Source organism: Haematobia irritans, chromosome 1 (assembly GCF_050003625.1).
Source record: "Haematobia irritans isolate KBUSLIRL chromosome 1, ASM5000362v1, whole genome shotgun sequence".
In the NCBI taxonomy this organism is placed as follows: domain Eukaryota; kingdom Metazoa; phylum Arthropoda; class Insecta; order Diptera; family Muscidae; genus Haematobia; species Haematobia irritans.
Window position 1 is genome coordinate 208,026,613 of NC_134397.1, and position 25,624 is coordinate 208,052,236.

Here is a 25,624-nt window from a genome sequence, read left to right on the forward strand (position 1 = left end):
AAGTTTCGCCAAGAAAATCGTTGTATAAGCATGAACAAAAGAAATGGCAGAAAAATCTGCGAAACAAAAAGGTGAGAGTAGAAGAAGAGAAGCACAGCAGCGAAACTGCGTTAAAAGGATAATAATGACTGTAGGTGGCTACAAAAGTGCCAGTGCATGGAGCTGCAGTTGGAGAGTTGAGTGCTGGCACACAGTCGAAGGTTTGATGTGATGATATGTCAATGGCTTTTAGCAAAAAAAAAGACTGTGGACAAGAGGACAATGACAAGTAAATTGGGGTTGGTGGATGTATGTATTTTGCCCTCTCAGAAGGCTTGAAAAGAAAGGAAGGGATTTTCGTATGTATTGAAAATGAATCAAGTGCATTTTTCTACACTCTGTTTTGAGGCATTATTCACTCGGCGTTTCAATATATGTAGGATATTTTTCTTACTTCCGGTATTATAAGAAATCTTTTTCCACTCACTCTATATCTTTGTAAAAGTGGTTTATTTCAGTCACGAAAAACAAAGGATGGAAAAAATGAACAGTCATTGAATTCTTAGAATGAGATTGCAATTTTTATTGTATTTTGCACGTAAAAATGTGAACAAAAAGCTAAAAATGTCATTGTTTGTGGTTTTCTTACAACGAAATCCTTGCCCAAAAGCTAGTCTAGAGTGCCAATCTATAGGTGATGGGATGGGCAGCGAATGATAATTTTTATACGTAAGGAGCTATACTTAAAATTATTTTTTATAAATAATTTAGTATGACAAGCCTAAAGGTAGGCAACAAATTTTGTAAACGAATACTAAATAAAAGTTTTAGATAATTTGATATTATCGATAGTTGAAAATCATTTCTCGAGGTTTCGTTTCTGATCTTTTGAGTGAGAGTTTCAGATGGAAATGTTTGGTCCAATTACACTGAAAAAAAAACAAGTATATACGGCCGTAAGTTCGGTCAGGCCGAAGCTTATGTACCCTCCACCATGGATTGCGTAGAAACTTCTACTGAAGACTGTCATCCACAATCGAATTACTTTGGTTTCGGTAACACTTGCAAGGCAGTCGATACGGGATATATATTAAACTAAAAAAGGCCGATTAAATACGTATATAATTAAGTTTGACAAAATTTTCTATAGAAATAAAATTTTGACAAAAGTTTCTATAGTAATAAAATTTTGACAAAATAAAATCATGGCAACATTTTCTATAGAAGTAAAATTTGGACAAAATTTTCTATAGAATAAAATTTTGACAAAATTTTTTATAGAAATAAAATTTTGACAAAATTTTTCTATAGAAATAAAATTTTGACAAAATCTTCTATAGAAATAAAATTTTGACAAAATCTTCTATAGAAATAAAATTTTGACAAAAATTTCTATAGAAATAAAATGTTGACAAAATTTTCAATAGAATTAAAATATTGACAACATTCTCTATAGAATTGGCAAAATTTTCTATAGATATAAAATTTGACAAAATTTTCCATAGGAATAAAATTTTGACAAAATTTTTTATAGAAATAAAATTTTGACAAAATTTTTCTATAGAAATAAAATTTTGACAAAATCTTCTATAGAAATAAAATTTTGACAAAAATTTCTATAGAAATAAAATGTTGACAAAATTTTCAATAGAATTAAAATATTGACAACATTCTCTATAGAATTGGCAAAATTTTCTATGGATATAAAATTTGACAAAATTTTCCATAGGAATAAAATTTTGACAAAATTTTCTATACAAATAAAATTTTGACAAAATTTTCTATACAAATAAAATTTTAACTGATTATTTTTAGCTCGAGTGGCAACCATGATTATGAATCGATATGGACCAATTTTTGTGTGATTGGGGATCGACTATATAAAACTATAGACCGATATGGACCAATTTTGGCATGGTTATTAGCAGCAATATACTAACACCACGTTCCAAATTTCAACCGGATCGGAAGAATTTTGCTCCTCCAAGAGGCTCCGGAGATCAAATCTGTGAAACGGTTTATATGGGGGCTATATATAATTATGGACCGATATGGACCAATTTTTGCATAGTTGTTAGAAACCATATACTAATACCACGTACCAAATTTCAGCCGGATCGGATGAAATTTGCTTCTCTTAGAGGCTACGGAAGCTAAATCTGGGGATCGGTTTATATGGGGGCTATATGTTAAAGTGGACCGATATGGCCAACTTGTGCCAAGTTTCAAGTCGATAGCTTGTTTCGTTCGGAGGTTAGCGTGATTTCAACAGACGGACGGACGGACATGCTTAGATCGACTCAGAATTTCACCACGACCCAGAATATATAAACTTTATGGGGTCTTAGAGCAATATTTCGATGTGTTACAAACGGAATGACAAAGTTAAAATACCGCCCATCCTATGGTGGAGGGTATAACAAGTGAGTAAAATAGAAAGTCGGGCGGGGCTGACTATATCATACCCTAAACCAACCCTACTGAATTAGTAAACATAACCATTTGTAGGGTATTATTGGTATAGGTTTGGAGTATAAACCGCATTTCCATATTTACATGTTCATGGGAGTTGTATCACAATCTGAACAGATATTAGGAGATATAGTTGGTTCTGAACCTACAGAGTTAGTATGCCACTAATATTGAGTCCATTATTAAACAAGTAAGTAAAGTCTAAAGTCGGGCGGAGCCAACTATATTATACCCTATGTAGACAAACACTTGTGTTACCATCTCAACTACTTCAAATGTGCTGGGAGCTATATAAAGGTTTGCATTTTCAGATACAAATACTTTTAATGGAGACAATTTTTTGTACTTCTACAAAAGCTCTAGAATTAAAATTTAAATTGGCTAACGCCCTGGGATGAAACACAATGTTAATAAAAAATATTGGAAATATGAAGTGAGAGAAATTTTAATGCAATTGTACAAAAGAGCATTTATGGTTTATCAGGCGATACATATGTTTTCGAGATATAGGACAATTTTAGTAATATTTACAATTTTTGCTACTCATCAGTGGCGATTTTACAAGGATATTGGTTAGATCTCGCCAAGATATATGGTCAAGTGTGGGATGTGATATATTATTTGGTCAAGTCGGGCGACTGGAGCCTTATTTAAAACTCAACCGTTCTGTGGAAATTCTGGCATTATAGTGTATAGGATATGACTATGATATGGGGAAATCATCACAGAATTTGTGGGAATTTTGGCCATATTTGTATAAAACGGAAAAACGAATATATGGAGGCTTTATCTAAATCTGAACCAAATTAGATCAAGGTTTTCAAAGCTTCTCTAAGTGGTTTCACTGCAATGTGGAACGCCGTTCGAACTCGGCTATAAAAAGGAGGTCCCTTGTCATTGAGCTTAACATGAAATCGTGCAGCACTCAGTGATAAGAGAGAAGTTCACCAATGTGGTATCACAATGGACTGAATAGTCTAAGTGAGCCTGATACATCGGGCTGCCACCTAATCTAACCTAACCGAATTGTTCTATTCATGCTGGGGAAAAGCTACGATTTTGCACCCTATCCAAGTTCCTTCAATTCTCTCCACTAAATCAGAGTCACTCTCAAATCTTAACTTATTTCTTTAAGATAAAACAAACCATTTGCCATTTATTCCGGTATATTTTCCGGTTAGGTTTTTATTTTGCATCCGCCCCCCACCTCAAACGCAGTGCAATACAATCAATGGAACTGAAAATTGTCAAATGCCTTTGACATTGAGTCAATATTTAACTGCCATGAATGTTCCCCTTCGGAGTGTTATACATCAGGTTATGAGGCTATAAAAGAAAACGCATAAATTATTTGCCTAAAAGTGTACTACGGCTTCAATTTCAATAGCTTCCGTCAAACATTGATATCGTTTGTGAGTAATGGGTAGAGTACAGGATATTGCGACCAGCGAATTTTGTGACAGTACTCAATTTCACTAAAAGCATTCAGAGTCAATATTTACCCTGACATTTACTCTTTGCTAAGGAATATACAATGTCGATGCTGTGCTGTAAAATATCCAGAATCAATAAATTAGTTGATTTGATTTTTATAAAAATCTTTTGGAAGAGTTGGGGCAGTATTTTACAGTTACCACTCGAGCCAAAAATAATCTACCAAAATTTGAAACAAATTTTACCAAAAAAAACTACCAAATAAAAAATCTTATTTTGTCAAAATTTTATTTTTATAGAAAATTATGTCAAAATTTTATTTCTATACAAAATTTTGTCAAAATTTTATTTCTATAGCAAATTTTTTAAAAATATTATTTCTATAGCAAATGTTTTCAAAATTTTATTTCCATAGTAAATTTTGTCAAAATTTTATTTCCCTAGAAAATTTTGCCAAAATATTAGTTCTATAGGTAATTTTGTAAAAATTTTATTTCTATAGAAAATTGTGTCAAAATTTTATTTTTATAAAAAATTTTGCCAAATTTTTTTTTTCTATAGGAAATTTTTTCCAAAAATTTATTTCTATAGAAAATTTTGTCAACATTTTATTTCTATAGAACATTTTGTCCACATTTTATTTCTATAGAAAATTTTGTCAAAATTTTATTTCTATAGAAAATTGTGTCAAAATTTTTATAGAAAATTTTACCATAATATTAGTTCTAAAGGAAATTTTGTAAAAACTTTATTTCTAGAGAAATTTTGTCAAAATTGTATTTCTATAGAAATTTGTGTCAAAATTTTATTTTTATAGAAAATTTTGTTAAAATATTATTTATATAGAAAATTTTGTCAAAATTTTATTTCTATAGAAAATCATGTCAAAATTTTATTTTCATAGAAAATTTTGTAAAAATTTTATTTCTATAAAAATTTTTAGTCAAAAAATTAATTTCTGTAGAAAACTTTTTCAAAACTTTATTTCTATAAAAAATTTTGTCAACATTATATATGTATATAGAAAATTATGTCAAAATTTATTTTTTGTAGAAAATTTTGCACAATTTTAGTTATATAGTACATTTTGTCAAAATTTTATTTCTATAGAAAATTTTTTCAAAATTTTATTTCCATAAAAAAAATTTTGTTAAAATTATATATATATATATATATATATATATATATATATATATATATATATATATATATATATATATATATATATATATATATATATATATATATATATATATATATATATATATATATATATATATATATATATATATATATATATATATATATATATATATATATATATATATATATATATATATATAGAAAATTATGTCAAAATTGCACAATTTTAGTTATATAGTACATTGTGTCAAAATTTTATTTCTATAGAAAATTTTGTCAAAATTTTATATCTATAGAAAATTTTGTCAAAATTTTATATCTATAGAAAATTTTGTCAAAATTTTATATCTATAGAAAATTTTGTCAAGATTTTATTTCTATAGAAAATTTTGTCAAAATTTTTTTTCTATAGAAAATTTTGTCAAAATTTTATTTCTATAGAAAATTTTGTCAAAATTTTATTTCTAAACACAATTTTGCCAAAAATTTATTTTTGTAGAAAATTTTGCACAATTTTAATTATATAGAACATTTTGTTAATTTTATTTCTATACGACATTCTGTCAAAATTTTGTCAACATTTTATTTCTATAGGAAATTTTGTCAAAATTTTATTTCTATAGAAAATTTTGTCAAAAAATGTATTTCTATAGAAAATTTTTTCAAAATTTTATTTCTATAAAAAATTTTGTTAAAATTTAATATATATAGAAAATTATGTCAAAATTTAATTTTTGTAGAAAATTTTGCACAATTTTAGTTATATAGTATATTTTGTCAAAATTTTATTTCTATAAAACATAGCGTCAAAATTTTATTTCTATAGAAAATGTTGTCAAAATTTTATTTCTAGAGAAAATTTTGTCATAATTTTATTTCTATAGAAAATGTTGTCAAAATTTTATTTCTAGAGAAATTTTTGTCAAAAAAAAAATATTTTTATAGAAAATTTTGCCAGCATTTTATTTCTATAGGAAATTTTGTCAAAATTTTATTTCTATAGAAAATTTTGTCAAGATTTTATTTTTATAGAAAATGTTGTCATAATTTTATTTCTATAGAAAATTTTGTCAAAATTTTATTTCTAAAGAAAATTTTGTCAACATTTTATTTCTATAGAAAATTGTGTCAAAATTTTTGTAGAAAATGATGTACAATTTTAGTTATATAGTACATTTTGTCAAAATTTTATTTCTATATAACATTTTGTTAACATTTTATTTCTAGAAGAAATTTTATCAACATTTTATTTCTATAAGAAATTTTTTCAAAATTTTATTTCTATAGAAAATTTTGTCAACATTTTATTTCTATACAAAATTTTACCAAAATTTTATTTTTTTAAGAAAATTTTGTCAAATATTTATTTTTATGGAGAATTTTGTTAAAATTGTATTTCTATAGAAATTTTTGTCAAAAAATTTATTTCTATAGAAAATTTTTCAAAATTTTATTTCTATAAAAAATTTTTGTCAAAATTTTATATATATAGAAAATTATGTCAACATTTAATTTTTGTAGAAAATTTTGCACAAATTTAGTTATATAGTATATTTTGTCAAAATTTTATTTCTATAAAACATTTTGGCAAAATTTTATTTCTATAAAAAATTGTGTCAAAATTTTATTTTTGTAGAAAATTTTGCACAATTTTAGTTATATATTATATTTTGTCAAAATTTTATAGGAAATTTTTTCGAAATTTTAATTCTATAGAAAATGTTTAAAAATTTTAGTTTTATAGAACATTTTTTTTTAAATTTTATTTCTATAGAAAATTTTGTCAAAATTTTATTTCCAAAAAAAATTTGGTAAAATTTTTATTTTTATAGAAAATTTTGTCATAATTTTGTTTCTATAGAAGATTTTGTCAAAATTTTATTTATATCGAAAATTTTGTCAAAATTTTTTTTCTATAGCAAATTTTGTCAAAATTTTATTTTTGTAGAAAATTTTGCAAAATTTTAATTATATAGACCCTTTTGTCACAATTTAATTTTTATAGAATATTTTGTCAAAATTTTATTTCTATAGAACATTTTGTCAAAATTTTATTTCTATCGAAAATGTTGTCAACATTTTATTTCTATAGGAAATTTTGTCAAAATTTTATTTCTATATAACATTTTGTCAAAATTTTATTTTTATTGACAATTTTGTTAAGATTAAATTTTTCCAAATTTTTGTATTTTTATAGAAAATTTTGTCAAAATTTTATTTCTATAGAACATTTTGTCAAAATTTTATTTCTATAGAAAATTAAGTCAAAATTTTATTTTTGTAGAAAATTTTGCACAAATTAGTTATATAGAAAATTTTGCCAAAATTGATCTTCAAAAAATTCAATATAACCCTCGTCTATTCATTCTATTCCCATAACCTACAGTTGCTCATATACATAAAAGTTTACCACAAAATAATCGTATTTCCATATTTCTTATAGTCACCCATCCAAGAAAATTCCATAGCTTTCACTGCCTATTTGCACTTGCAAGTGCGGTAGTTATTAACCACTATGTGGTGCGCCCAAAGGTATGCTACATGAAAATTAAATAAAATCATCAGGGATGCAAGTTAAAACTTACCTTTATTAAATAACTCCGTGGGTTGTGCATGTAATTGCTGGCAATCTAGAAAACGACGCTGATGCAAACATGTCAACGATGATGAAGGTGTTGCCGAAGGTATTGTTGTCGTCGTCGACATCGTTGTTGTTGTTGTAGCTGTATCCGCTGTTAAAGATGTTGTTGGCACTGTAGTACCAGATGGCACTGTTGCCGTTACCATCGACGTTGTAGATGACGCCAAAATATTTGGCACTGATGACGACAACGCTGTTGTTGAACTGGAGGCAGGTAAAGATGATGAAGATGCTGATGCTATTGTTGAAATTGCTAAGGATCCTGACATAGAAGTTTGCTGGTGTTTAACGGATGAGGAGGAGTTGTTAAAGCCATTATTATTATTTTGGTATACTGTCGCCGAGGCAGCAGTTAGTGGTGTATTAGGAACCTGCAAACGAGAGAATGAGAAATAATGAATAGTACTAAGTAAAGACTTAACTTTTGTTTTTGTGATTTTTTAATGAAATATACAATGAATAGAAAATTAGTTATTATATTTTCAAGAGTCTATAGACGTTGAGTTTTTTTTCGGTGGGGAGAAATTGTGAAAGACATTTTTCCATTGAAGTATATTGAAATGTTGTATGCCCTAAGTGAATTTATAATTTCGTATGAAAGAAGTAAACGAAAATTTTCGCAGGTATTGAAAGTTTTATGACTCCAAAGTAAATTATAATAATGGTATAAGGTGTGAGTAATGGGAGTATTATTAGAGAAATCCATTGAAAATTGTGAAGCATACTTTTGGGGGTTGCTTTTTAAGACGGAGATAGGTTTTAATTTGTGGTTACTCCGTTGTTGTTGCAAATTTTAAATAACTATTACGAGATCTTGATAATTTTTAAAATATTTAAGGAAAGTAATGAAATTATATTTGCGTAGCAAATACCCTTGTCTTTTTTATACCTTCTATCACAGATGGGGGTTAACCTAACTATGACATAACAAAACATCGAAATATTGTTGTGAGACCTCATAAAGTATATATCATATATTTTTAACGACGTAAAAATCTGAGTTTTTGTTGTAGCCCCCGGAAATTTACTTATGAAAACAACTAGAGAGAATAACAAGTATATACGGCCAGGCCGAAGCTTATGTACACTCCACAATGGATTGCGTAGAAACTTCTACTGAAGAATGTCATCCACAATCGAATTATTTGGGTTGCGGTAACACTTGCCGATGGCAAGGTATCTTAAAATTTCCTAACACCTTAATATATACCACATAGTACATACGTGGTATATATTGAACTAAAAAAGGCCGATTAAATACGTATATAAATAAGTTTAAAGTTTCTATAGAAATAAAATTTTGACAAAATAAAATTTTGACAACCTTTTCTATAGAAGTAAAATTTGGAAAAAATTTTCTATAGAAATAAAATTTTGACAAAATTTTCTATAGAAATAAAATTTTGACAAAATTTTCTGTAGAAATAAAATTTTGACAAAATTTTCTATAGCAATAAAATTTTGACAAAATTTTCTATAGAAATAAAATTTTGACAAAATTTTCTATAGAAATAAAATTTTGACAAAATTTTCTATAGAAATAAAATTTTGACAACATTTTCTATAGAAATAAAATTTTGACAAAATTTTCTATAGAAATAAAATTTTGACAAAATTTCCTAAAAAAATAACATTTTGACAATGTTTTCTATAAAAATAAAATTTTGGTAGAATATTTTTGGCTCGTGTGGCAACCAAAGATTATGAACCGATATGGACCACTTTTTTTGTGATTGGGGATCGGCTATATATAACTATAGGCCGATATGGACCAATTTTGGCATGGTTATTAGCCTTATACTAACACCACGTTGCAAATTTCAACCGGATCGGATGAATTTTGCTCCTCCAAGAGGCTCCGGAGATCAAATCTGGGGAACGGTTTATATGGGGGCTATATATAATTATGGACCGATATGGACCAATTCTTGCGCGTTTGTTAGAGACCACATTCTAACACCATGTTCCAAATTTCAACCGGATCGGATGAATTTTGCTCCTCCAAGAGGCTCCGGAGAACAAATCTGAGGATCGATTTATATGGGGGCTATATATAATTATGGACCGATGTGGACCACTTTTTGCATGGTCATTAGAGAACAAATACCAACAACATGTACCAAATTTCAGCCGGATAGGATGAAATTTGCTTCTCTTAGAGGCTCCGCAAACCAAATCGGGGGATCGGTTTATATGGGGGCTATATATAATTATTGACCGATGTGGACCTATTTTTGCATGGTTGTTAGAGACCATATACTAACACCATGTACGAAATTTCAGCCGGATCGGATGAAATTTGGTTCTCTTAGAGGCTCCGCAAGCCAAATCGGTGGATCGGTTCATATGGGGGCTATATGTAATTATGGACCGATATTGACCAATTTTTGCATGGTTGTTGGATACCATATACCAACACCATGTACCAAATTTCAGCCGGATCGGATGAAATTTGCTTCTCTTAGAGCAATCGCAAGCCAAATTTGGGGGTCCGTTTATATGGGGGCTATACGTAAAAGTAGACCGATATGGCCCATTTGCGATACCATCCGACCTACATCTACAGCAACTACTTGTGCCAAGTTTCAAGCCGATAGCTTTTTCGATCGGAAGTTAGCGTGATTTCAACAGACGGATGGACGGACATGCTCAGATCGAATATATATACTTTATGGGGTCTTAGAGCAATATTTCGATGTGTTACAAACGGAATGACAAAGTTGATGTACCCCATCCTATGGTGGAGGGTATAAAAAGACAAAACAAATTATAGGGATTAGATTATCTACATCCATTTCGAGGAAGCAAGCTATCTCTGCTGGATTTGTCCAGAGTGAAGTATGAGTCAGGTCTGTAGGTTTTGCAGAACACACGAAGAGATGCTTCGTGTTGTGAGTCCATTGTTCACAACAAAACATCTTGAATTGCCGGGTTCAGAAGTGAGAGGTAAGTGTTTAAGTACCTGGAGATGCCTGATCTTAGCTGGGATAGCACCGACCTGGTCTCTCTAAACAGCAGTCTCTCTTCATCGTCGACAGGTGGTGCACTTGTAGGAAACTGTAGCCTTCTGAACCGCTGCCGTGTCTTCCGCTCTCAATACCCTCCTTATTCTCTCATCACTATCATTGTCGATCAAGTGGTTAATTGAGTGTATATCATTCGTGAATGAGCGTGGATCGTGGGGATGGTACGCTCCTGGATGTGGCACGGTTTACCGCTCTGCATTTGTCCAGATGATGGTGGGTGAGGGGATCACAGTTTTGCCTCACCGAGAGCAAGAGCATCATGTTGCAGACACTGTTCTGGTATTTACCCATTGGTTATCGTTAATATTAGGAGTCTAAACGGGGGCCGCATAATCGATAAGGGAACAACAAATAGACTCATAGGTCTTTTCTATCTGCTCTTTATATTTCCCCCAATTACTACCAGACAATGCCTTTAAGATCTTGTTTCTACTCCCAACGTTTTCAGCTACACGGGCGAAAAAGACTATTTTTCATACGTTTTGATGTAAAAATTATATGTTTGGAGCTCAAATTTTTTAACACAATATTTTTAAGTGCAAGCATATAATGTTCATAAACTAGCATAACATATTTGGGACATATATAAGTTAATATGTTAGAACATATTATGTTTGGGACATAAAATGTTTGTAAATATAAAATGCTTAGATGCAAACATATATTAATTTGGAAATAGTCTATAAACATATATGTGATTAGAGAGAAAGAACTAAAGAGCATGCTGCAAGTAAAATAATGGAAGTAACCAATTGGCGCCATAAAAATATATCCACACAAAAAAAAAATTCATTAAATTTTTTACTACCAGTGTATGCCCTAAGGTGAAACATAATATGTTTGGACAATACAAACAATATTTTGTTTGGACCAATCCTGAAAATATATATGCTTGAAGCAAAATGTGTTTGGGGTATATGTTACAGAAACGTTGTCTTTTTTTTTTGAGGGTGTACCATTTCCACATCCTTTTCAAAGAGGAACAAACTATCGAACGGCAAAACAAGAATCTTGGGGTTTTTCATGTGGGGATACTATGGCCACGAATGTGAATATCGTGCTCCAGGTTCACTTCCTTGGTCCACGATGTGAACAAGATAATTCCGTTTATTTAGGACCAGAAAGTGCATAGAGGTAGTCATTGATCTTCACCTCAAGCTTGATACCCCTACCTGATGCGAATACGAAACAGTCGTAACATACACGGATGAAAAAGACTGTTTTTCATATGTTTGGCTATAAACATTATATGTTTGGAACACAAATTTTTAAACACAATATTTTTGAGTGCAAGCATATAATGTTCATAAACTAGCATAACATGTTTGGGACATATATGTTAATGTGTTAGAACATATTATGTTTGGGACATAAAATGTTTGTAAATATAATATGCATCCAAGCAAACATACATTAATTTAGAAATAGCCTATAAACATATATGTGTTTAGTAGCTTGGAGCGCTATTTAACAGGGAGCGATATTGAATTAAGTTGGTGGTAGTTGCTTGTTATTACAAAATTAACATTTTATTTTTCCTTGGGCAATTGATCAGCTACTTCTTTCATCCTTACAAACTGTGTGGTCCGCTGTTCGAATCCCCGTCCGGCAAAAGGTAAAATTAAAATAAAATAAATCATACAATTGAATAATTTCTTCTACAATGTTTGTATTACAGAAATAGGTGCTAAGAACTAAAAAATCTCGTGGAAGTGAGAAAGATGTGGGGGAATATACAATTGGGCAGAAACAAAATTTTGAGCATTCATGTCGAAAACCTATGTTGTTAGCACCTATATTACCTGTTTATTTTCATAATTCATTATGATTGTAAATATATGTTTGGGAGATTTTTTTTAAGCATATAATATTTTTGGGTGCAAAATGCTTCCAAACGTATTATATGTTTACATAATAACATATTGTTTTTTGAAAGACAACATTATTGAATTTGGATGCAAAAATACAAAATGTTTGGAACTTAGACTACCCAAACATATATTGTTTAGACCAATATGCTTTCAAACATATTATATATTGGAAGAGATCAAACATATAAATGTTTGGGCAATACTCAAAAATATATATGCTTGAAGCAAAATATGTTTGGGAGTATATGTTACAGAAGCGATTTTTTGTGAGCGTGTACACATAGGCTATCAAGTGGATATCTGATCGTGGAAGAGTAGCTCCTGCCACACGCAGAGAAGGAATATGATCACCTCAAACATGTTTTAAGAGCAAAATGTTATTTTTGTATGGTGACCATGTAACATGTTTGTCACTAAAATGTTATTTTCTCGTCAAATATAACCTGCTTGCCGAAATCAGATACATGATTTCGGATAAAATAACATGGTTGCGAAAACCATGTTACATGGTCACCACCCAAAAATAACATTTTGCTCTTAAAACATGTTTGAGGTGATCATATTCCTTCTCTGGGTGCACGTAAAACTTAAAAAGGAGGGGGACATTATACCGCCTTGAGGAACACCTAGTTTATTCCTCCTACGCGAATTCCACATATAATTCAGGGAGATGAGTTCTCATAATATCTTCTAAGAGGGTGGTGTGGTCCACTGTATCAAACGCTTTACATAACTCCAATGCTACAAGAATCGAACGTTTATGCGGCCTCTCACAATTCAACCCTCTGCAGTGATCGTACACCAACACGAACGAAAACTATGCTGATGTTCTGCCAAAAGTAAGAAGGGTAATTGGTTGATACCAATCTCCAAAATATGCCAATTTTCCTAGTTTCAGAATTGGAACAAACTTCCCTATTTTCGCCGTTGCACATTGCACCACCGACGGAGTTGCCATAAGAACGTCTAACGAATATTTTAGGACTTTTCATGGCCAAAGAAAAACAAAAGCCGTTCATTAAACCGTGAATGCCCGTGGACGAAACCGTGAACACTCTGTTTCGATTTTTCGTGAACGTTTCCGTTTCATTTTGTTACCGTCCGTTCACGATTTTGGAATGTAATTTGTATACCCTCCACATATCGAAATATTTGTCTAAGACCCCATAAAGTATATATATTCTGGGTCGTTGAGAAATTCTGAGTAGATTTAGCAATGTCCGTCCGTGGAAATCACGCTAACTTCCGAACGAAACAAGCTATTGACTTAAAACTTGTCACAAGTAGTTGTTATTGATGTATGTTATGTCGGCTGGTATTGCAAATGGGCTATATCGGACCACTTTTAGGCCCCCATATAAACCGACCCCCAAATTTTGTTTGCGGATCCTCTTGAGGGAACAAATTTCATCCGGACTACATTCCACATACCGACCAAATATTATATCTCTCTCTGACCAAAGTTCATTTGCTAACTTTACTCTAACAGAGTTTTCTAAAACTAGGATTTTAGAAAGGTAATTTAAATTTAATTTAATTTATTTTTATTAAATATTAAAAAATTGGCTTCAGTTTTTATTTCCCTTTGTTTGCAATTGGTAATGACATTGGCAGTGCATGCTGTGGCAACTCTGCTGTTGCAGAATATTTCTACTTTCTCATTTTCTTTAATGAATATAAAGAATTTCGATAATGAAAAGAACAAGTACATTCTATGGTGGTTTCTTTTCTTATATGTTTTTTTTTTTTTAGAATTTAGAATAAAATGGTATCATCTCGAAAAAAGCTACAATCCACAGAATTGACAGAAATGCAAAGAAATACGTTGCCTGGCAGATTGTCAGACACTTCAAATAACCGCTTTTTTGAAAGTTTGAATGGAAGTGCATGCTTTGAAAGCAATTTCAAATTGCATTTGGGTCGAAGTGTCATTGTGGTTCTGTTGTCCGTTCATCTGCTGTTGCTTCTGCCCTCTGTCTCTTTCTCGGTGTTTGTGCAATTGAATGAGTTTTGCCATTTGCAAATTCTATCCTCAATGAATGGTGTGTGGTTAAAATCGTGACGTGTTGCCATTTCTACCTTTTCGTTTTTTTTTTTTGGCCAATAAGGCAAACAAGAAACTCCAAACATATCAGAAGCAACAGCAATCTTTTGTATTTGTTTTCTTTTAGTTTCCCAAAACCAAAAGAGCTTTATTGTTTGAGAATAGCAATTTATATTTTCCTCTGGTATAAAAACTTGTGATTTTCATCTATTTCGTCGTTTTGCTGCAACCACTGTAGACCATCGTTTTATTTTCAATTTGAATGCAATGGCATTTTGCAAAAGAAAGTAGGTGTCGGTTGATTGCTTCAAGTTTTTGACTCTTTTGTTTGCCATTGCCGGCGGAAAAAGTTAAGGGAGAGTGTGGGGAAATAATTTTGATATTGCCCTGCATTTAAAGTTTCTTTTGTTTCCTCCGTTGAACGCTCAATTTCAGTTCGTAGTTGCGAATGAGCATTATTAGAGGATTTCTATCTATAAGTGGTTGGTTTTGCTTTTTTTTTTTTGCTCGGGGACTCTCCAACCCATATCTCGTCGAGCAGTGTTAAAATAGAAGACCCCATTGATATTCGTTTCGTTTTACATTCACAGTTCAAAGTGTCAAGCAAACCCACAATAATCGCAAAATTTTTTAGTTTGACCTTTCTCAATGACATTGATATAAACGAAAGAGAATAAAAATGTAGAGCAATATTATATGGAAGGGAAAATTGACTTATACTAAATGGAAAATGGAGACAACGATGAGATTTAACTTTAGTCAGAAAGGTAGGGATTGTTCATTTTTGAAGTTTGCACTATGAAAACTTTCAAAAAAGTCCTTCAAGTGACCTTTTGATATATAAAATAAGAACATAAGTTTGAAAGTTCGGCAAGGCCGTAGAAAGTCCTACTAAAGACTGTTATACACAATCGAATTACTTAGGTAGTGGAAACAGTTGCCGATGGTAAAGTTCTTAAACCTACTTAACATTGTCCCCTAAATTTTAAGTTAGTCCACACACTGAAAAAAGAAGCATGTCCGGTTCTAAAGATTTTGTCTTTACTTTAAAAATTTTGGTATTGATTCCGAGCCAAAGAAGCGGAGAATACAAATAAGGATATTTTTAGGACACAATTCTCTTTTAAATTTGGGTTTTGTGTACTCGCTTCTAGGAAGAAAATTTTAATTTTTAGCCTTTTCAGCTTCTTTTCTTCATATGCTATGAAAGTCCTTTAAAAACGAATTAACGACAACTCTATTTTCAAAATTAAGACTAAGTAAAAAACATCTTTAAACAAGTAAGGAAAGTCTAAAGTCGGGCGGGGCCCTGCACCACTTTGTAGATCTAAATTTAAGATACCATATCACATCCGTCAAATGTGTTGGTGCTATATACACGCAAAGAAAAAAAAAACGTTTGGAAAATGTGTACCGAAAACGTTAGACAAACAAATTCGTTTGTTAACAATTTTTTATTTTTTTAATAAAAAAGGTTATTTTTGAACCAACAACACTTTTCATTTCGTTTATATCAAACATTGTTCTTTTCTAAATTAAGGTCTTTAATAAGACACATTTGACAGTTCATAGTCATCCGACCATATCTGGAATATATGTAAAAAAAAACTTTGGTCGAAGCAGGGATCGAACCCACGACCCTTGGCATGCAAGTCGGACGTAGCAACCACTGCTCCACGGTGCCCAACTAACTGTATTTTTCTGCTAAATAAACTTTGTTTAATCGGCTCGTGGGCGCCGCAAGCTATGCTATATAAATATAACTTATATGGGTAATTGTCTATTGATGACAATAACGGCTACATGGCTCACTGGATAGTGTGTTGGCTTACAAATTGCATGGTCCGCGGTTCGATTCTCCGTCCAGGCGAAAGGTAAAAAAAAAATTATAAAATCGTATAATTTCTTCTACATTGTTTGTGTTACAGAAAAAGGTGCTAAGAACTAAACCTCGTGGAAGTGAGAAAGATGTGAAGGAAATGCAATTAACCAGAAAAAATTTTTTTTTAGTTAGTCTTTATGAAATTGAAAAGAATAAACGTTTATCACAAAAAGTATATACTTTTCTTCCAAATACACTTCCTTTCAACGAAAAGCAAATGAGAAACGAACTTTGTTTGTCTAAAATTTCGCTTGGGAGGGAAGAATTAATTTTTTGCATGTATAAAGGTATGTCCCAAATACATGCATTTTTAAATATCACTCGATTTGGACAGTATTTGATAGACTTTTACAAAATCTATAGACTCAAAATTTAAGTTGGCTAATGTACTAGGGTGGAACACAATTTTAGTAAAAAAATATGGGAAACATTTAAATCTGAAGAAATTTTAAGGAAACTTTATGATTTATTATGATCGATATATATGTTTATTTATGATCGATATATATGTATTAGAAGTTTAGGAAAATTAGAGTCATTTTAAAACTTTTCGACTAAGCAGAGGCGATTCAACAAGGAAATTGTTGGTATTTTGACAATTTTTGTCGAAATCAGAAAAACATATATATGTGAGCTAATCTAAATCTGAACCGATTTCAATCAAATTTGGTACACATGACTATATTACTAATTGTACTCCTAGTGCAAAATTTCAACCAAATTGGGCCAAAACTCTGGCTTCTGGGGCCATATAAGTCCATAACGGGCGAAAAATATATATGGAAGCTATATCTAAATCTGAACCGATTTCAATCAAATTTGGCACACATGAATATACTACCAATTATACTCTTTGTGCAAAAATTCAAGCTACTCGGGCTAAAACTCTGGCTTCTGGGTCCATATAAGTGCATATCGAGCGAAAGATATATATGGGAGCTATATTTAAATCTGAATCGATTTCAACCAAATTTGGCACGCATACACGCTCACAAAAAATCGCTTCTGTAACATATACTCCCAAACATATTTTGCTTCAAGCATATACATTTTTGGGTATTGCCCAAACATTTATATGTTTGATCTCTTCCAATATATAATATATTTGAAAGCATATTGGTCTAAACAATATATGTTTGGGTAGTCTAAGTTCCAAACATTTTGTATTTTTGCATCCAAATTCAATAATGTTGTCTTCCAAAAAACAATATGTTATTATGTGAACATATAATATGTTTGGAAGCATTTTGCACCCAAAAATATTATATGCTTAAAAAAAATCTCTCAAACATATATTTACAATCATAATGAATTATGAAAATAAACAGGTAATATAGGTGCTAACAACATAGGTTTTGGACATGAATGCTCAAAATTTTGTTTCTGCCCAATTGTATATTCCCCCACATCTTTCTCACTTCCACGAGATTTTTTAGTTCTTAGCACCTTTTTCTGTAATACAAACATTGTAGAAGAAATTATTCAATTGTATGATTTTTATACCCTCCATCATAGGATGGGGGTATATTAACTTTGTCATTCCGTTTGTAACACATCGAAATATTGCTCTAAGACCCCATAAAGTATATATATTCTGGGTCGTGGTGAAATTCTGAGTCGATCTGAGCATGTCCGTCCGTCCGTCCGTCCGTCTGTTGAAATCACGCTAACTTCCGAACGAAACAAGCTATCGACTTGAAACTTGGCACAAGTAGTTGTTATCGATGTAGGTCGGATGGTATTGAAAATGGACCATATCGGTCCACTTTTACGTATAGCCCCCATATAAAGGGACCCTCAGATTTGGCTTGTGGAGCCTCTAACAGAAGCATATTTCATCCGATCCGGCTGAAATTTGGTACATGGTGTTGGTATATGGTCTCTAATAACCATGCAGAAATTGGTCCACATCGGTCCATAATTATATATAGCCCCCATATAAACCGATCTCCAGATTTGGCTTGTGGAGCCTCTAAGAGAAGCATATTTCATCCGATCCGGCTGAAATTTGGTACATGGTGTTAGTATATGGTCTCTAACAATCATGCAAAAATTGGTCGATATCGGTCTATAATTATATATAGCCCCCATATAAACCGATCCCCAGATTTGGCTTGTGGAGCCTCAAAGAGAAGCAAATTTCATCCAATCCGGCTGAAATTTGGTACATGGTGTTGGTATATGGTATCTAATAACCATGCAAAAATTGGTCCATATCGGTCCTTAATTATAATAGCCCCCATATAAACCGATCCCCAGATTTGGCTTGTGGAGCCTCTAAGAGAAGCATATTTCATCCGATCCGGCTGAAATTTGGTACATGGTATTGGTATATGGTCTCTAGCAACCGTGCAAAAATTGGTCTATATCGGTCCATAATTATATATAGCCCCCATATAAAACGTTCTCCAGATTTGACCTCCGGAGCCTCTTGGAGGAGCAAAATTCATCCGATCCGGTTAAAATTAGGAACGTGGTGTTAGTATATGGTCGCTAACAACCATACCAAAATTGGTCCAATCACACAAAAATTGGTCCATATCGGTTCATAATCATGGTTGCCACTAGAGCTAAAAATAATCTACCAAAATTTTATTTCTATAGAAAATTTTGTCAAAATTTTATTTCTATAGAAAATGTTGTCAAAATTTTATTTCTAAATAAAATTTTGTTAAAATTTTATTCGGTTCATAATAAAATTTTCATCATTGTCAAAATTTTATTTCTATAGAAAATTTAGTTCAAATTTTATTCGGTTCATAATCATGGTTGCCACTCGAGCCAAAAATAAACTACAAAGATTTTATTTCTATAGAAAATTTTGTCAAATGTTTTTTTATAGAAAATTTTGTTAAAATTTTATTTTTGTAGACATTTTTGTCAAAATTTTCTTTCTATAGAAAATTTTGTGAAAATTTTTATTTCTATAGAAAATTTTGTGAAAATTTTATTTCTATAGAAAATTTTGTTAAAATTTTATTTCTGTAGAAAATTTTGTCAAAATTTTATGTCTACTTTGTCAAACTGAATTATGTACGTATTGGATCGATCTTTTTGGTTTAATATATACCACGTATGGACTTACATACAATTTAGAAGATGGTGTTAGGAGGTTTTAAGATACCTTGCCATCGGCAAGCGTTACCTCAACTTAAGTAATTCGATTGTGGGTGGCAGTGTTTAGAAGAAGTTTCTACGCAATCCATGATGGAGGGTACATAAGCTTCGGCCTGGCCGAACTTACGGCCTTATATACTTGTTTTATTTTAATTTTACCTTTTGCCGGACGGGGATTCGAACAGCGGACCACACAGTTTGTAAGGATCAAAGAAGTAGCTGATCAATTGCCCAAGAAAAAATAAAATGTTAATTTTGTAATAACAAGCAACAACCACCAACTTAATTCAATATCGCTCCCTGTTAAATAGCGCTCCAAGCTACTAAACACATATATGTTTATAGGCTATTTCTAAATTAATATATGTTTGCATCCAAGCATATTATATTTACAAACATTTTATGTCCCAAACATAATATGTTCTAACATATTAACATATATGTCCCAAACATGTTATGCTAGTTTATGAACATTATATGCTTGTACTCAAAAATATTGTGTTTAAAAATGTGTGTTCCAAACATATAATGTTTATAGCCAAACATATGAAAAACAGTCTTTTTCATCCGTGTAGCTATAATGCTAAATCTACACCATGTGCAAAATTTCAACTAAATTGGGCCAAAACTCTGGCTTTTAGGACCATATTAGTCCATATCGGGCGAAAGATATATATGGGAACTATATCTAAATCTGAACCGATTTCAATCACATTTTGCACACTTGACTATACTACTAATTGTACTCCTAGTGCAAAATTTAAACCAAATTCGGCCAAAAATCTGGCTTCTGGGGCCATATAAGTCCATATCGGGCGAAAGATATATATGGGAGCTATATTTAAATCTGAACCGATTTCAATCAAATTTTGCACACTTGACTATACGACTAAGTGTTATGTTTGTAAAAAATTTCAAGCAAATCGGTATAAAACTCTGGCTGCTGGGTCCATATTAGTGCATATCGGGCGAAAGATATATATGGGAGCTATCTAAATCTGAACCGATTTCTTCCAAAATCAATAGGGTTCTATTCTGACCCAAATTAGGAGCATGTGCCAAATTTGAAGGCGATTGGACCTAAATTGCGACCTAGACTTTGATCACAAAAATGTGTTCACAGACAGACGGACGGACGGACAGACGGACATGGTTATATCGACTCAGGGACCCACCCTGAGCATTATTGCCCAAGACACCATGTGTCTATCTCGTCTCCTTCTGGGTGTTACAAACATATGCACTAACTTATAATACCCTGTTTCACAGTGTGGCACAGGGTATAAATATGGGAAACATTTAAATCTGAAGCAATTTTAAGGAAACTTCGCAAAAGTTTATTTATGATTTATCGCTCGATATATATGTATAAGAATTTTAGGAAAATTAGAGTCATTTTTATAACTTTTCGACTAAGCATTGGCGAGTTTACAAGGAAAATGTTGGTATTTTGACCATTTTTGTCGAAATCAGAAAAACATATATATGGGAGCAAAATTTCAACTAAATCGGGGTTAAAAATTGGCCTCTGTGGTCATATGAGTGTAAATCGGGCGAAAGCTATATATGGGAGATATATCCAAATCTGAACCGATTTGGCTGATATTTGGCAAGTTTTTCGAGACTCATAAAATATTCGGATGTACGGAATTTGAAGAAGATCGGTTGATATACACGCCAATTATGACCAGATCGGTGAAAAATATATATGGCAGCTATATCTTAATCTGAACCGATTTTTTACAAAATCAATAGGGATCGTCTTTGAGCCGAAACAGGACCCTATACCAAATTTTAGGACAATCGGACTAAAACTGCGAGCTGTACTTTGCACACAAAAATAAACCAACAGACAGACAGACGTTACATACATATGCACAAACTTATTATACCCTGTACCACAGTAGTGGTGAAGGGTATAAATAGAGTGTTGAAAAACGTGTCCTATATTTGAACGATGTTTTGCTTTGTAGTCAAGATGCAAAAAGACAACAAATTTATAGACAATTTCATTAAATGTAAAGAACTTTTCTAAATTATTAAAGTCAAGTTGACCTTAGCCCAAACATTTTTTATGATACCCATTTTTAAGTCAAATCACTTAATTATAAGGACAATACGACTTCATTGAAAAGTTTATCGACTTTTGGACAAGGAAAACAACTTTATATTAGAGAAATGCGTCTTCTATGGTAAGCAAAATTTGCATTCGTATTTTAAAGTCATGAAATCTTTGACCTCACGACAAATTTTTTTCAGTGTATATACTCCATATATTAGATAAAAAGGCATATTAACTGCTTATATAAGAATCCTTAGTTTTTGATCGGTTTATATAAAAGTGTCTATAAATAATCATGAACCGAGATGAATCAATTATCCCATGGTAATTAGAACGCCAAATTTTGACCGGATCGGATGACATTTATTATTCAAGGATCGGTTTTTATGAGGGATATATGGACCGATATGGAACAATTTTTGTATGGTTGTTAGAGAACTCATACTAGTAAGAATGAAATTTGCTCCACCAAAAACTCTGGAAGACAAATCTGGGGGTCACTTTGTATGGGGGCTATATTAAAAAGGTGTTCGATATGGACCAATGTATACTCAAAAAAGTGAACCCTATATGACACTAAAGCCAATTTAATTCTATTTTAGTTCATGGAATTATTATGTTTTGAGAACATTTTCTTGACTTTAATAAAAGGGGAAAACTATACAAAATTGAAGCAAAAATATTTACTAAATTCGTGTCTCCCACACAATAGTTCTGAATTTTTATACCCTCCACCATAGGATGGGGGGTATATTAACTTTGTCATTCCTTTTGTAACACATCGAAATATTGATCTAAGATCCCATAAAGTATATATATATATTCTGGGTCGTGGTGAAATTCTGAGTCGATCTGAGCATGTCCGTCCGTCCGTCCATCCGTCTGTTGAAATCACGCTAACTTCCGAACGAAACCAGCTATCGCCTTGAAACTTGGCACAAGTAGTTGTTATTGATGTAGGTCGGATGGTATTGCAAATGGGCCATATCGGTCCACTTTTACGTATAGCCCCCATATAAACGGACCCCCAAATTTGGCTTGCGAGGCTTCTAAGAGAAGCAAATTTCATCCGATCCGGCTGAAATTTGGTACATGGTGTTAGTATATGGTCTCTAATAACCATGCCAAAATTGGTCCACATCGGTCCATAATTATATATAGCTCCCATATAAACCGATCACCGGATTTGACCTCCGGAGCCTCTTGGAAGACCAAAATTCATCTGATTCAATCGAAATTTGGTACGTGATGTTAATATAAGGCCTCAAACGCCCATGCAAAAAGTGGTCGATATCGGTCAATAATTATATATAGGCCACATATAAACCGATCCCCAGATTTGACCTCCGGAGCACCTTGGAAGAGCAAAATTCTTCCCATTCGGTTGACATTTGGTACGTGATGTTTGTATATGGTATCCAACAACCATGCAGGAATTGGTTCCTATCAGTCCATAATTATATATAGCTCCCATATAAACCGATCGCCAAATTTGACCTCCGGTGCCTTTTGGAGAAGCAAAATTCATCCGATCTGGTTGAAATTTGGTACGTGGTGGTAGTATATGATATTTAACAACCATGCCAAAAGCGGTCCATATCAGTCCATAATCATTTATAGCCCCCATATAAACCGATCCCGAGATTTGGTTTTGGACCCTCTTGGATGAAAGCCTTTCGTACAAGTTTCTACGCAATCATGGTGGAGGGTACATAAGATTTGGCCTGGCCGAACTTACGGCCGTATATACTTGTTTTTTTTTTGTGCAAAATTTTGACAAAGTGGGGTCAGTATTACCTAGAAGAACCGTTTTTGAGCGGATTATTTTCATTCAAGCGAAGTAACGCCGCATTTTGTTAGTATCTTATATGGCCCAAAAGTCAGAGTTTTACTTTGAGCTGCTTCCAAGGAGTACAATTAGCTATATAGGCAAGTGCGCCATATTTGGTGGGCATCGATTCAGATTTAGATATAGTTCCACCGGAGACCAAATTTTCACTCCGAGATTAAAGTTTCATTCCGATTTATTTAATATATTGCACAGGGGGTAGAATTAATATTCTAGCTACGCACACCGAATTTAGTTGGAATCGGATCAAATTTATGCACTTATATGGTCCCAGAAAACTCGGATTTGCTTCAAATTTTGCACAAGGAGTATATTTGATAGTACCGTCAAGTTTGGATTTCCAAATGAAGAAATCGCAATGAGAATCTTTTTAAGCATGATGGTTACTAACTGCAGTGGGGAAAGTTCCTTCTCCAAACTAAAAAGAATTAAAAATGAATTGAGAAGTACAATGCTTCAAGAGAGATTGGGATTAGGGAGATCGGTGATGTCCATAGAATCCCAGCAAAAAAAGCGTCGCCAAAAAGTAGTGAACATTTGATTTTTGGATCCGGAAGTGATGAAAAATTGGCTCAGAAGCGATGAATTTAACATGGACTTGTCATAAGACGGATGTCCACCATTTCCACAGCCGTTACACTGCGTTTGCTTCACTTCTTAAGTTGTGATCCGAATTCAGTGTTTTGGATGTAAATTAAAAAAAAAATAAAAACGTAATATTTTGCCAAAAAACAATTTTTTATAATTTTTATGATTTTTAATGCATTCTCACCTTTATTCGAAACTTTTGACCTCAAGTATTTCCACAAATTCGCAATTTTGTAGAATGGATAATGGATTTAGCATTTTTTTTTACAAAATTTAAATAATTTATACCATTTTATTAATCCTTACCCTGTTTTTAACCTATGTGAAACAAAAAAGTTCAAATTACCCTTTAAAAATATGAAAAAAGCGAGTTATAAAAAATTGAATTAAAATAACTTCCTGAGTAGTTAAAATAAAGAACATCTTTGGAGGACATTTGAAAGTGCGTTTAAAGTTGTGCTCTTAGAAGTACTTCCAATTTTTTCCGGGGATGTGATGTGCGTTAGTAGGCATTTGAGAGTTGTAATCAATTCCTAAATTTTTATATTTATATATCAAATTGTTTTTGTAACGTAGTCTACATATAGTAGTAAGATATATACTTAGTAATAGGGTGTAATAATGTCAAGTTTTTGCAGTCCTTGATTGTAGTCCTAATTATTTTTATAATTTTTTTAAGTAAATTTAATGTAATTCTTTATTTTGAGTATCCCTGTAACCGTATATGGCCATTTCGGCTTGGTTGTAAAATGAGTTAAATAAATAAAAAAAGCATAGAATTTGAAGAAGTGACTAACGATTTTGCCTTATCACAATGGACTGAATAGTCTAAGTGAGCCTGAAACTTAATCGGGCTGCCACTTTAACTTAACAAAACGATTTTTTCTGTCTCAAATCTGGAAGGGTTCCTCTTCAAACGACATAAATTAAGCGGCAACTCTGATGCCAGTCCCCCTAACGCCAACTTCTGATGTCCATGAGAAAAGATGGTTGAGTCGTAAAAATTTGTAAAAGAAGTAAGTCGTTTAAAGTTGCTCTGCTCTGTCGCGTATTCTAATCGATTTTGTTTTATCGTTACAGTTGCCGGTTTTAAAGTGCCATCAACCATCGATCGATTATTATTTAAAAAGAAATTTAATTACACCTTTGCTCCTAATCTTTCCTATTTTTTACAAAAGAATTAATAAACTGAAATTTTTTGAATTTTAATATAATTGAATTCTTAAAAGATTTTTAATCACTAATAACATATGTATATGCTAAGAGAGTTACGTTTGTGGCAAATATTACATTTATTTATGCGCTTAATGCGAGTAGCAATAAAAACCTTATTTATCTATTTTTAGAATGGTGATGGGGGGAATAAAAAGTTTATCATTCCGTTTGTAACACATCGAAATATCGATTTCCGACTATATAAAGTATATATATTCTTGATCAGGCAGAAATTCTAAGACTATATAAGCATGTCCGTCTGTCTGTCTGTTGTAATCACGCTACAGCCTTCAATAATAGC

The 25,624-nt window shown here is 31.9% G+C and overlaps 1 protein-coding gene across 3 annotated transcripts in view; it reads right to left on the reverse strand.

Annotated features, from left to right (window-relative positions):
- sba (six-banded) overlaps positions 1 to 25,624 on the reverse strand; it is an 832,225-nt gene that overhangs the window by 303,673 nt on the left and 502,928 nt on the right. For all 3 annotated transcript variants that reach the window (XM_075292683.1, XM_075292682.1, XM_075292684.1), the window contains exon 4: positions 7,614 to 8,040. In XM_075292683.1, the coding sequence (XP_075148798.1) occupies positions 7,614 to 8,040 (427 nt within the window). The remainder of the gene's footprint in view (positions 1 to 7,613; positions 8,041 to 25,624) is intronic.